We start from the raw sequence: 13,103 nt of genomic DNA, 5'->3' as shown, positions 1-13,103 counted from the left end.
GCAAAAGTTTATTCATTACCAAATTCGTTAGTTCAGGATCATCTGCTGAACTTTTAGCTCCTTAGACGGAACGAGTCTGACGGTCGGTTACAGATCTGTGGTAATAGCAGTTTAATGAAGCTTTTTAATGTAAGAGAGTCACACAAAATGTTCTGTAGTAGTTGGTGTTTATTTAAAACCACAACATTTAATTAATAACAGTAAACACGGAGAGATAACTGAGAAGAGAAACTTACGCTTCGCGAAAAATGACTCGTGAATCAATGAATCACTTATAGCGATACTGTGAACAAAGCGTCTCTTCTAAAGGCGCACACACACACACACACACATGCGCTCTGCTCCGGTTTATCTTTACTGTGAGGCTCTTTTTAAGTTTATTTATTTTATTTACTGCTAAACCCCAGCACCCCCACCCCCCCCCCCCACCCCCCCACCCCCCATCGCAATCGGCTATCGGCTATCGGCTATGTCCCTGAAAGGAGATCGGAGATCGGAATCGGTGCCAAAAACCCCGATCGTCCCATCTCTAATATTAATATGTCTAAATAAATAATTATTGATCCCTGGAACTTGCTTCAGGGACGTTGTAGCCTAGTGGTTAAGGTACTGGACTAGTAATCAAAAGGCTACTGGTTTAAGCCCCACCACTACCAGGTTGCTGCTGTTCGGCCCTTGAGCAAGGCTCTCAACCCTCAATTGCCAGACTGTATACTGTCACAGTTCTGTAAGTCACTTTGGATAAAAGCGTCTGCTAAATACCTAAAATGTAAATGTTTATGAATAAAAACGCTCAGGTAGAGGTATTACCAGGACACTGACAGCAACTCTCATAACTGCATGAGGGCGGCACGGTGGCTCAGTGGGTAGCACTGTCGCCTCACAGCAAGAAGGTCCTGGGTTTGATTCCCAGGCGGGGCGGTCTGGATCCTTTCTGTGTGGAGTTTGCACGTTCTCCCCGTGTCTGCGTGGATTTCCTCCGGTAGCTCCAGTTTCCTCCCACAGTCCAAAGTTAAACTGATGAATCTTTTGTAATGAGTAACTACCGTTCCTGTCATGAATGTAACCAAAGTGTAAAACATGACATTAAAATCCTAATAAATAAATAAATAAATAACTGCTTGAAAACGGAACCATTTAAAAACCAATAAATCTAAAACTGTCTATTAATATGTTGATCCTGTGCAGGATATGTTGTTAATATGTTGATTTTCTGCAGAAATCATCTTCGGAGGTCGAGACGAAGCTGTCCCTGGCTGAGAGGATGAAGATTTTGCAGGAGAAAGAGGAGCAGTGGAAAGTTAAAGGAAAAGGAGCCGCCAACGACTCCACCCAGTTCTCGGTGGCCGGGCGCATGGCTAAAAGAGGTACATCTTCATTTGTATGGAGTTTTGTTGATCCTGAACATTTTGTCCAATGTATGCGACCCTGAATTTATATCTTCATGATAAAGTTGTTGGTTAACTGTACTGCGTCTGTGTTTTTCTCAGGTCTTGTATCCCCCAACAGAGAGGACTTGCCTGTTATCCTCAGCAAGAAAGCAAGCAACAGTACACCAATTAAACCTTTAGAAGGTACACACTACCTACCTAACTTTATAGCTTTTGTTTAAAGCAGACGTGGAACTGTCAAGATATTGTAAAATAAATCTGTAAATCTAGATTAAAGTAAGTGTTTGGTTCTAATTTTATTTGATCTACTCATAATTTAAAAATCAACTAAAAATACAGTCCTGGCACCCAGGTGGCGCAGCTGGATATTCCGCTAGCGCAACAGCCCTGGGCGTCCTCTAGCGGGCACAATTGGCAGTACCTGTAACAGACAAAATTGGCTACTACAGTCTGCTGGATGGGAAAGACCAGACTGGTGGGGTCTTCAAATGCTGTTCAAGGACCGTGGTTAGCAGCCTGAAGTGCCTGTACAGAAGCGGAGGAGCTTGGAGGTTGGTGCGGGGCTCTTCATGCATGACATTTGGCCTCACTTGCGAATCCGCCGAAGTACGGACTTCAGACGTGTCCGAGGTGGCAGGTGAATATACCCTCCTCGGGTGCGACCGGCACCCCCAGCAGCGAAAGACTAAGAAAAGGAGAAAGTGCATAAATACAAATGGAAAAGGGCAGCTTTAACCTAGAGGTTAAGGTAGTGGACTAGTAAGCAGAAGGTTGCCGGTTCAAACCCCACCACTGCCAGCTTGCCTCTGTTGAGCCCTTGAGTTAGGCCCGTAATCCACAATTGCTTAGACTGTAAGCCGCTTTGAATAAAAGCGTCTGCTAAATGCTGAAAATGTAAATGAAAAAATACAGTCCTAAGCAAATAAATCTTTCATACCTGCCTATTTAATTTGTGTTGGAATATGAAGGGTTTGTCGTCCTCTGTTGTCAACAGAAAGAATGATGTGCTGTCAGGTGGTCCAGCAATGAATTCATAGAGGGCCGAGCAACATACATTTAATGAAAGACCAATTTCAAATGACAGTAAAATTGGCCAATCATATCGTCCCTCTAAATGGGTGGTCTTTGTTATTGCTCATTTTATGGCAAGTTCCGCCCACTGTGCTAGCTGCAATAATATTTATATTTACATTTTGTGGCACTTAACTGATGCTTTTATTAAAAGCGACTTACAGTACTGTGACCGTATATTGTCTAAGCAATTAAGGATAAAGGGCCTTGTTGAAGGGCCCAACAGTGGCAGCCTGTCAGATGTACGGCTTGAACTGGTGACCTTTTGATTACTAGACCAGTACCATAACCGCTAGGCTACAGCTGCCTGGCAGTAATATCTGTCTGCAGAGCTTCGTGGTCGTGATTCAGAACTGAACCTGTGTGTTGATTTGATCGTATGATAAAGAGAACTGATATATAAAGTTAATCTGTAATTCTGTTGATTTGTGCAGAAATCGCCACTCGACCCGACGCTGAAGGTGACAAGAGGCTGGACAAACTGGAGTCATTTTTAGACAGACTACACAATAAAGGTTGTTTTCATATATTTCTTGGTCGGTATCACATTATCGTGTGTGTAGACGTGGACTAAACAAAGTGCATGATTGTTCGGGTGTGAACGTACCTGCAGGTGAGCAGAGCAGCAAGTCGTCCACCGTTGAGGTGACGGAGGAGCAGGAGAAGGAGGTCATGACCCTGGACGACGACGAGACGTTCGGACGCTTTTATAAACCCATGTCCCCTTCGGCTCTGACCCCCGGCGTGCTTTTGGCCAAGGAGGAGGATTTCAGTGCTCTTCAGTTTGATTCACCGAAGTAAGCAACATATTTCTTGTTAGGACAATACAGTACGCCTTAGTATACCACTGTGTTCCACACTCTCCTCTCATTACTCCATCTGCCATGTATTCTGTGTTTTACATTCTGTTAGGTGTTTGTACTTGTTTTCTAAAGGCTATATAGTAAGACATTATGCACATTGCTATGAAAACCTTAATAAACCTTTTATTTTATTTTATATTTTTTCAACCTTTTGCCCCCCAGTCTTCTCCCCAATCTAGTCGTGTCCAATTACCCCGATTGCATCCTCCACTAATTTAACCCTCGACCGTTGACTGAGGACGCTTCTCAGCTGACACACGCCCCCTCCAAAACATTTTTCACCTGCACGAGTCGAGTTCATATATACCAATCAGCACTGTGCACGGAGAGCCACACCCTGATCAGCATTATTTCTCAGCCCTGTGCAGGCGCCATCAGTCAGTTAGCAGGGGCCGTAATTGCACCAGTTATGAGGACCCATGATCTGGCTTGCCCCTAACCCTATGAACAACAGCCGATCATTGTTCATGCAGCCACCCAGCCCAGCCAGATGGCAGAGCTGAGATTCGATACGATGTATTCGAAAACCCAGCTCTGGTGTGCTAACGTATTTTACCGCTGCGCCACCTGAGCAGCAACCTTAATAAACATTATTTAGTATTACTTTAAGCCTCTGCACCTCATGTTTCAGACAGTCAGGTAGCTTTTTTTGTGTCCATTCTCAAAGACCTGACTATAAATGAAATATAGGTAGTTTAAAATAGATCTAGAACACAAGACATCTCCCATATGACAATAGCCTATTGGTTTCCCTGTCCCTGTCAAGTGTGAATCTTTTTTTACTCTTCTCAATTAGATTCAATGGACCCCCTTCTAGGTTGAGAACCACTGTGCTATCCCAGATCCGCTGAGAGCTCGATTTCTTAAGTTTGAATCTCCTGGTGTTCTGGACCTGGCCAGGCATCTAATCCCTTTTTTACACTACCCTGATTTTCGCTCACTGACAGGTCGCAGCTAGATGTGGCAGCTTGGAGGCAATGGCTCGAAACTAGGCTTTTGTTTGCTATGTGTGAACTGTTCAGCGACTTGATCCCAGCAGACTCAGGAAAAATATCTAGCATCTAAACCTTGTGAGAATCCACTAGAGACTGGTGAAAAAGGGGCAGGGAGTGCTAGTTGCTCTGTTTGCTATAGGGAGTTAGAAATTACTTGGGTCAGTAAATGTACTCCGTTTAAGGTGTAAAATCAAGCTGTTATGATCGCTTTCCCCAGGTTGACCTCATCAGTGGCGGATCACAAACGCTCAGTGAGACCCTCCCGTAAAGCAAAGGCCTCGAAAAACCCTCTGCGAGCCCTGGCAGCACGAGATGACCTCCGGCAGGCTTACACAGAGCAAAGAACCAACGTAGCAACCTTAGAGGCCAAGAGGATACAAGTGGAGCGGAGTGAGACCTGAAATCACATTTCCACTGCTAAATTCTTTCCAGAATGAGTTTTCTTTCTTTAAATGTGCTAAATGTATCCCCCCCCCCCCCCCCTTTTGTTCCCTTGTGGGTTTTAGTGGCCAAACACTCGAGGCTGGCCGGCTGTGCTTTGGCTGGTTTGGCCAGTAAGGAAAACTTCAAAAATGTCAACCTGCGCAATGTCAAATCCACTGAGGTGGTGACCAACAACAGCGCCGTGCCCTTCCACAAGTTAATGCTCATCCACATTAAAGGTGGGTTGCTCTGAGGGCCACGCCGGTGTACTGGGACGTGATTGTAGCTCAGTTAGGTTCTGTAGAGTTCTAAAGAGTTACTTTATACTACTCTGCATTTTAATCAGCCTGTTAAATAAAGGATTTAGCATAAATTTTCTTGCGCCACTCAATGACAATAACTACGGCCATTAGGTAGAGCTTTATTAATGATTAAATATACACCGATCAGCCATAAAATTAAAACCACATTCTTGTTTCTACACTCACTGTTCATTTTATCAGCTCCACTTACCATATAGAAGCACTTTGTAGTTCTACAATTACTGACTGTAGTCCATCTGTTTCTCTGCATACCTTTTTAACCTGCTTTCACTCTGTTCTTCAATGGTCAGGACCCCCAGAGGACCACCACAGAGCAGGTATTATTTGGGTGATGGATCATATTCAGCACTGCAGTGACACTGACATGGTGGTGGTGTGTTAGTGTGTGTTGTGCTGGTATGAGTGGATCAGACACAGCAGCGCTGCTGGAGTTTTAAAATACCGTGTCCACTCACTGTCGCTCATCTATTGCTGCTGTTTGAGTTCGTCATCTTCTAAACCTTCATCAGTGTTCACAGGACGCTGCCCACGGGGCACTGTTGGCTGGATATATTTTTGGTTGGTGGACTATTCTCAGTCCAGCAGTGACAATGAGGTGTTTAAAAACTCCAGCAGTGCTGCTGTGTCTGATCCACTCATACCAGCACAACACACACTAACACACCACCACCATGTCAGTGTCACTGCAGTGCTGAGAATGATCCACCACCTACATAGTACCTGCTCTGTGGTGGTCCTGTGGTGGTCCTGACCATTGAAGAACAGGGTGAAAGGGGGCTAACAAAGCATGCAGAGAAACAGATGGACTACAGTCAGTAATTGTAGAACTACAAAGTGCTTCTATATGGTAAGTGGAGCTGATAAAATGGACAGTGAGTGTAGAAACAAGTGGTTTTTATGTTATGGTTGATTTGATAAACCATGTGGTTTATTACTTTAGTTTGTAAAGTACATGATCAGTTTTTAAAGCTGCCTTTGTGTTTTAAAAATCACTGTGCCGCTTCATGTTGTGGAAATTGTTTATTCAGCTTCATCCTGGTCAGGGTTGTGGTGGGTGTGATCCATTGAGCCACCTAGTGTGGCAATTTTTAGTAGCTCCAGTTGTCCTGAATGCATGTCTTTGTACTGTGGGATGAAACCGGAGCACCCAGAGGAAACCCATGCAGACACAGGGAGAACATGCAAACTCCACACAGAACCCAGGTCCTCCTTGATGTGAAGCAACAGTGCTACCCAAAAAGCTATAGGTTTTTCACTTGTTAGCCTGTACCTATGAAAAACACAGATAAAGGCCAGGGTCCTTTCTGTGTAGAGTTTGCATGTTCTCCCTGTGTCCACATGGGTTTCCTCTAGGGGCTTTGGTTTCCTGTCACATGCCATCAGGTCAGTTGGAGCTAAAAAAAATGGACACACTTTGGTGTGTGTGTGTTTGTGTGTGTGCCTTGTGATAGACTTGCAACTTGTCTGTGGTGTTTCCTGCCTTTCAGATTTACAAATATATTAAAAATAAGTTTTGTTTGTGTGTGCAGGCCGCAGACACATTCAGGTGCGTCTGGTGGAGCCCACAGCTCGCTCGCTGAACAGCGGGGATTGTTTTCTGCTAATTACCCAGAATCACTGCTTCCTGTGGTCTGGAGAGTTCGCCAACGTTATCGAGAAGGCCAAGGTGCTTCCACACAGCATAAACTAATCCACATGAAAGACGTTTGAAATCTCTTTATAATGCATTATGCACACTAATACCATTTCAGCCTGATTTTCCAGTTAGTGAGTCATACTGGGGAGATGCCCAGGTTACCTCTTGGCACCTAGGTGTAGCGCAAACAATCACCCTAGCTTGTGTAGCCGGAACCCTTTAGCAACCTGTTTTTTTCTCATAAAATATGCACTGTGTGTGTGCCAGGGCTCGGAGATGGCACAGTTTGTCCAGGCTAAGCGAGACCTCGGCTGTAAGGCACCACAGGTCACCGTGCTGGAGGAGGGCATCAACACGGACAGTCGCTCGGCTAAAGACTTCTGGAAACTTCTCGGAGGACAGACTGAATACAGAGGTACTGGGATCAGATCTCAAACACACATAGACATACAAGAGCAGATAGACACTGTGGTAGATGCTCTGATTCAGAACAGACGTTACACGGTCAGTCAACAGACTCAGTTATACATACACAAACTTAATGCTGATTAAGAGTTTCTTACTCCAGGACACAATCTGGGTCAGTGGTAGCCTAGTGGGTAGAGCTGTGGGTTACCAACTGGAAGGTTGTGGGCTTGAATCCTGGCTCTGCCATGCAGCCACTGTTCAGGCTTTAAGTAGGGTCCTGGACCTCTCAGCTCCAGGGGCACCATACAATGACCCGTTTAAAAAAACACCCTGGTTGTTATTCATATTATTCATTCATTGTGTGTTTTACCATTGCTTTATCCTGGTCAGGGCTACGGTGGGTCTAATTCATTGTGGGAAAGGCCGGAAACACCCTGAATAGGTTACCAGTTCATTACAGGGCAGAAACACACACATACAGAGGGCAATTTTAGTAGCTCCACTTGGCCTTGTAGGAGGAAACCAGAATATTAATAGTGTCTGTGTGTGTGTGTGGTAATAATAGTGTTGTGTCATGTTAATAGTGTTTGTGTAGTATTAATAGTGTCTGTGTGTGTTATTAAGTGTTTGTGTATAGTATTTGTAGTATGTGTGTTGTATTAACAGTGTTTGTGTAGTAGTAATATTGTTTGTGTAGTATTAATAGTGCGTGTGTAGTAGGGGTGGGCGATATAATATCTTGCACGATAATACCGGTATAGTTGTAAATTTGATATGATTTTTGCCATATCACGATATTGTTAGCAAACGTGCGTCACTCGCTCTCAAGCGCGTAACAGTTAAATAATGGCGACCAATGCAGAGAGTAGTACCGGAGTTAGCACTGAGGACAAACTAGTCCCTAAAAGGTTACCATTAGAGAACGTTTAAAACACAAAAGCTCCTCCTTCAGACACATAAGTCTCAGCTCACATCTCAGCATGTCTGCGAGATATATCTCAATGGATGTCAGCTCATCATCTAAAACTCAATCCCAGCAAGACAGAGATGTTGCTCATTCCCGGAGATCAATCTCCAACCCAGGACCTACTCATCTCTCTTGATGACTCCCAGATCAGACCATCTGATAAGGTAAGAAGCCTTGGTGTTGTCCTGGATAACCAGCTGACCTTCTCTCCTTATATAGCCAACATGACAAGATCGTGCCGGTTCCTCCTCTACAACATCAGGAAGATTCAACCATTTCTCTCCAGGGAAGCTACTCAGATTCTGGTCCAGTCACTTGTAATCTCACGGTTGGACTACTGCAACTCCCTCCTGGCAGGAGCTCCCATGTCCACTATTAAACCCTTACAGCTCATTCAAAATGCAGCTGCTCACCTGGTTTTTAACCAGCCCAAAGTCTGCCACATCACCCCACTGCTGCGTTCTCTTCACTGGCTTCCTGTAGCTGCACGCATTCAGTTTATAACACTGACGCTCGCCTCCAAAGCCAAAAATGGACCAGCCCCAAGCTACCTTCGTGGTCTAATCAAACCCCGCTCTGTACCACGCAACCTCCGAGCCACTAGTCTCGCTCGACTTGAGCCTCCATCCAGGACTAAAGGAAGACGAGCATCAAGGCTCTTCTCTGTTCTAGCACCAAAGTGGTGGAATGAACTTCCTCTGTCTGTCCGAACATCTGAGTCTCTTGCTGTCTTTAAAAACCCACCTTTTTACTAAGCACTTAAGCTGACTTATTTACTAAAAAATTTTTCCATTTCCAAAAAAAAAGAAAAAAAAGAAAACAGGTTCTTTGGTTCTAACAGGTTTCAGCAGATTTGTGTTCTTCAACTGTTGTTTACTTAAACTAGAGTAATTAAATGTTTACTATGGAAGCTCTTCTGTAAGTCGCTCTGGATAAGAGCGTCTGCTAAATGTAGAAAAAGGTAAATGTAAGAGCGCTAAGCCGAACGCTTTCCTTCGCGTATGAGCATGGAAACTAAATCACTGAGTCAATCGTCTTTTCAGACGAATTATTCATTGGAATCGAATCAGAAAACTGTGCTCTTATCTATGGTAAAGATTTATTCGTTTTGCTCACTCTGTGGGCAAAACAACTCTGATTTAAGAGATTCAGATGTATAAACCAATCAGAGCTTCCCAATTTAAATTTTGGGCGGAATTTCAATCTCTCTCTTCATTGGTTGCTGTATAATTGACAGATAAGTGAACAATGACCAGTTTCCGCTTTCAACCGCGACAGCCGAGAGAATAAATGAAGTTAAATGATCTAAGACGGTTTTCATTAGTTAGGTGGATAAACACATTTAAATATGGATTTTTATATTCTGGAAATATTCTGGAAATATACAAGATGGCCTCTGAGGTAAACTGCGGTTATGATTTTATGCTGCTGTGTGGTTGATCTGGGTCGCAGTGCTGCTGTTTACCGTGCGCTTTCATTTTGCAATGATAGCAAAGCTTTATCAATTATTAAACGTTTTTGGGATTTTTTCGATGCTCATTTATTTGAAGTAAAACGGAGCATAAATGTGATTGTAAGATTCTGCTGGTTTGTTTGATATAAATGTTGTCAATATGAATACAAATACAGCCTGTAATAATACAAAATATAAACATTGTAATTAGGCAGAATTGATCAGAACTACAATGTTTTGTGTTTTTAAGAGAACTTATAAACAATATAAGGTAAAATACGGACAGTGGCCTGCCATTGACTTTACGCTTACATTATATCGTATCGCCACTTTTCAAAAGCATATTGAGATATGATTTTTTTTAGCCATATCGCCCAGCCCTACTGGAAGTCATGCTTAATTTAATGTACAATTAGTAACATTTGTACCTTAGATTTCCTGACTGTCTGCAAAACAAAAGTGTTTTTAAAATAAACTTTTTAAAAAAGTGTTCTTATATATTGCTAGTGAATATCGATATCGCAAAAATATCCCAAAATATTGTGATATTATTTAAAGGCCATATCGCCCACCCCTAGTGTGTAGTAGTAATAGTGTTTGAGTAGTATTAATAGTGTGTGTTGTATTAACAGTGTGTGTGTGTGTGTTGTATTAACAGTGTGTGTGTGTGTGTTGTATTAACAGTGTGTGTGTGTGTGTTGTATTAATAGTGTGTGTGTTGTATTAACAGTGTGTGTGTGTGTGTGTTGTATTACCAGTGTGTGCTTGTGTTTTGTATAGCTGCTGGAGAGCCAGAGGAAGATGAACTGTATGAGAGTGGCATCATGGAGTCGAGTGGTATCTACAGGGTGGTGGAAGAAAAGCTGGTGCCCTGTGAGCAGGCCTGGGCAACGATTCCCTGCGTATCTTTACTCAACTCTAAAGAGGTCAGTTCTAATTCTCTTTTCCTACCCCCATCCCCCCCTCCCCCCCTCGGCATTTAATTGAATTGGATTGTCCAGTCCAGTCTCCTGTCATTCTGGACTGCTGCACTTTGCTTCTGACACGTCTGTTCATGTCCACCATCAGGGCACTGTGACTGATTCAACATGCAGCTGTAGTGTATGGTCCTAATGACTTTCTCAGGGCACCACATGTTGCTTTGATGGGTGTTTACATTAGGGTTATTTTACTGATATTGATGTGTCTTCTTTGTTGTGTGTGTGCCAGGCACTGGTGTTTGATTTTGGCAGTGAGGTGTACGTGTGGACAGGGAAGGACGTGGCTCTGAGTGACAGGAAGGTGGCCGTGCAGCTGGGTAAACAGCTGTGGGGCGGAGCCTACGACTACAGCACCTGCAGCATCAACCCTCTCGACTGGTCCTCAACCAACGCTAACACACCTCAGTAAGTCCGGGGTTCATGTTACCATCTGTAGCATAGGTTTAAATAAATACACCATATACACATTATAACTACACCATATACACATTATAACTACACCATATACACATTATAACTACACCATATACACATTATAACTACACCATATACAGATTATAACTACACCATATACACATTATAACTACACCATATACAGATTATAACTACACCATATACAGATTATAACTACACCATATACACATTATAACTACACCATATACACATTATAAATACACCATATACACATTATAAATACACCATATACACATTATAACTACACCATATACACATTATAACTACACCATATACACATTATAACTACACCATATACAGATTATAAATACACCATATACAGATTATGTATTCTTTTATTTTACTGCACAGATATAGGGACTCAAAGAGGGATCAGATAGCGTCCGTGTACCTTTGGTCATTCAATATTCATTCCAAAACCCATTATTATAATATGGCCTTTTTATCAATTCACAAACTGATCAGAAAATCAAATAACAAGCAAACACAAATTGAATAACTGTATAGATTGTATATTATTTATCCAAATGTATCATTTCAACTGGGCACACACTGATCAGCCATAACATTAAAACCACCTCCTTGTTTCTACACTCACTGTCCATTTTATCAGCTCCACTTACCATATAGAAGCACTTTGTAGTTCTACAATTACTGACTGTAGTCCATCTGTTTCTCAACATACTTTTTTTGCATGCTTTCACCCTGTTCTTTAATGGTCAGGACCACCACAGAGCAGGTATTATTTAGGTGGTGGATCATTCTCAGCACTGCAGTGACACTGACATGGTGGTGGTGTGTTAGGGTGTGTTGTGCTGGTATGAGTGGAGCAGCAGCGCTGCTGGAGTTTTTAAATACCGTGTCCACTCACTGTCCACTCTATTAGACACTCCTACCTAGTTGGTCCACCTTGTAGATGTAAAGTCAGAGACGATCGCTCATCTATTGCTGCTGTTTGAGTTGGTCATCTTCTAGACAGTGAGTGTAGAAACATGGAGGTGGTTTTAATGTTATGGCTGATCAGTGTACGTTCAGCATTAGCAGCGTGCGGTCAGTCATCAGATACTGTAGTTCTGAATTGAACTAATTGGATAATTTCGGATAGCTTGACTCCAGTTGAATACCTGAGGTGTTTTCAACATAATTAAGCTGGGTAGCAGGGAGGGCATCATCATGTTATTATTTTTGCTCTATCTTTTCAAAACTTCTGCCAGATTTTTACCTGTCTCTATAATTTTTAACCGTGACATGAATGCAGTAAGCTCAAGGCCATAATCACAACACATTTCCCTCCCTTCAATATTCAGCCATGCTCAGAATCCCTTCTCGCTACTGTATTAATGCAGTGCTGCCCTCATCTGGTGGCTTCAGGTATGACATCGAGTTGCAAATTCCAGTATTATCTCACCTCGTGTGTGTGTGTGTGTGTTTGTGTGTGTGTGTGTGCGTGTATGTGTGAGCAGACAGGGTGAGGGCAGACCCGGCTGGGCTCTGTTTGGAAGGCTGTCAGAGCATAATGAAACAGCTCTGTTCAGGGAGAAGTTTCTGGACTGGGCTGAGCGCAAACCAGTCAAAGACGAGCCAGCAGTGGAGGAGGTAAAGGTAAAAGAGACCTGCAGTCCAACACTGCCTTTCTACACACACACACACACACACACATTCATGTACAGCATACTGATTATTCATTCATGCATTCATTCATTATCCTGGCCAGGGTCGTCGTGGGCAGGAAACACCCCAGACAGGTCATCAGTCCATCACTGAGCACACAAACACACACACACATTCAGACACAAACACACTTAATTGGGCAATTTTAGTAGCTATAGATGTATACTATGTAGCTATAGACTGTGGGAGGGAGGAAGCTCCATATAGAAAGGACACTGGCTGCTCAGGCAGGGATTCAAACCCAAGCCCTTCTTGCTGACAGCACTACCCTGCCTTCCTCATACCAATTACTGCAGGTTCATTGGCTACTGGATGTATAACACGCAGATCCTTCTAGTGGTCACTTATTGGGATTTTGGAAACCAGCAGTTATGGTCACCTACCATACAGACAAATGTGTGTTACAACATGTGTTACACCGTGTGTTACATTGTTACAGTGTGTTACA

The 13,103-nt window shown here is 43.1% G+C and overlaps 2 protein-coding genes across 3 annotated transcripts in view; one reads left to right on the top strand and one right to left on the bottom strand.

Moving 5' to 3' along the window:
- The window catches only part of hectd2 (HECT domain containing 2), a 385,857-nt gene that overhangs the window by 11,365 nt on the left and 361,389 nt on the right, over window positions 1-13,103 (bottom strand). The gene's annotated exons all lie outside the window — the stretch shown is intronic.
- svild (supervillin d) overlaps window positions 1-13,103 on the top strand; it is a 123,430-nt gene that overhangs the window by 88,716 nt on the left and 21,611 nt on the right. Inside the window, exons 9-19 of one of the 2 annotated variants that reach the window (XM_063003195.1) lie at window positions 1,220-1,367; window positions 1,491-1,574; window positions 2,897-2,977; window positions 3,076-3,259; window positions 4,538-4,710; window positions 4,827-4,982; window positions 6,596-6,732; window positions 6,970-7,117; window positions 10,311-10,456; window positions 10,740-10,915; window positions 12,448-12,580. In XM_063003195.1, the coding sequence (XP_062859265.1) occupies window positions 1,220-1,367; window positions 1,491-1,574; window positions 2,897-2,977; window positions 3,076-3,259; window positions 4,538-4,710; window positions 4,827-4,982; window positions 6,596-6,732; window positions 6,970-7,117; window positions 10,311-10,456; window positions 10,740-10,915; window positions 12,448-12,580 (1,566 nt within the window). Of the gene's footprint in view, window positions 1-1,219; window positions 1,368-1,490; window positions 1,575-2,896; window positions 2,978-3,075; window positions 3,260-4,537; window positions 4,711-4,826; window positions 4,983-6,595; window positions 6,733-6,969; window positions 7,118-10,310; window positions 10,457-10,739; window positions 10,916-12,447; window positions 12,587-13,103 lie in introns of both variants that reach the window. The other variant, XM_063003194.1, reaches the window with a different exon arrangement.

The sequence above is a fragment of the Trichomycterus rosablanca genome, chromosome 10 (genome assembly GCF_030014385.1).
Source record: "Trichomycterus rosablanca isolate fTriRos1 chromosome 10, fTriRos1.hap1, whole genome shotgun sequence".
NCBI classification, from domain to species: domain Eukaryota; kingdom Metazoa; phylum Chordata; class Actinopteri; order Siluriformes; family Trichomycteridae; genus Trichomycterus; species Trichomycterus rosablanca.
Note: the sequence above shows the minus strand (reverse complement) of the source record. Positions and strands in the feature narration are given on the sequence as shown.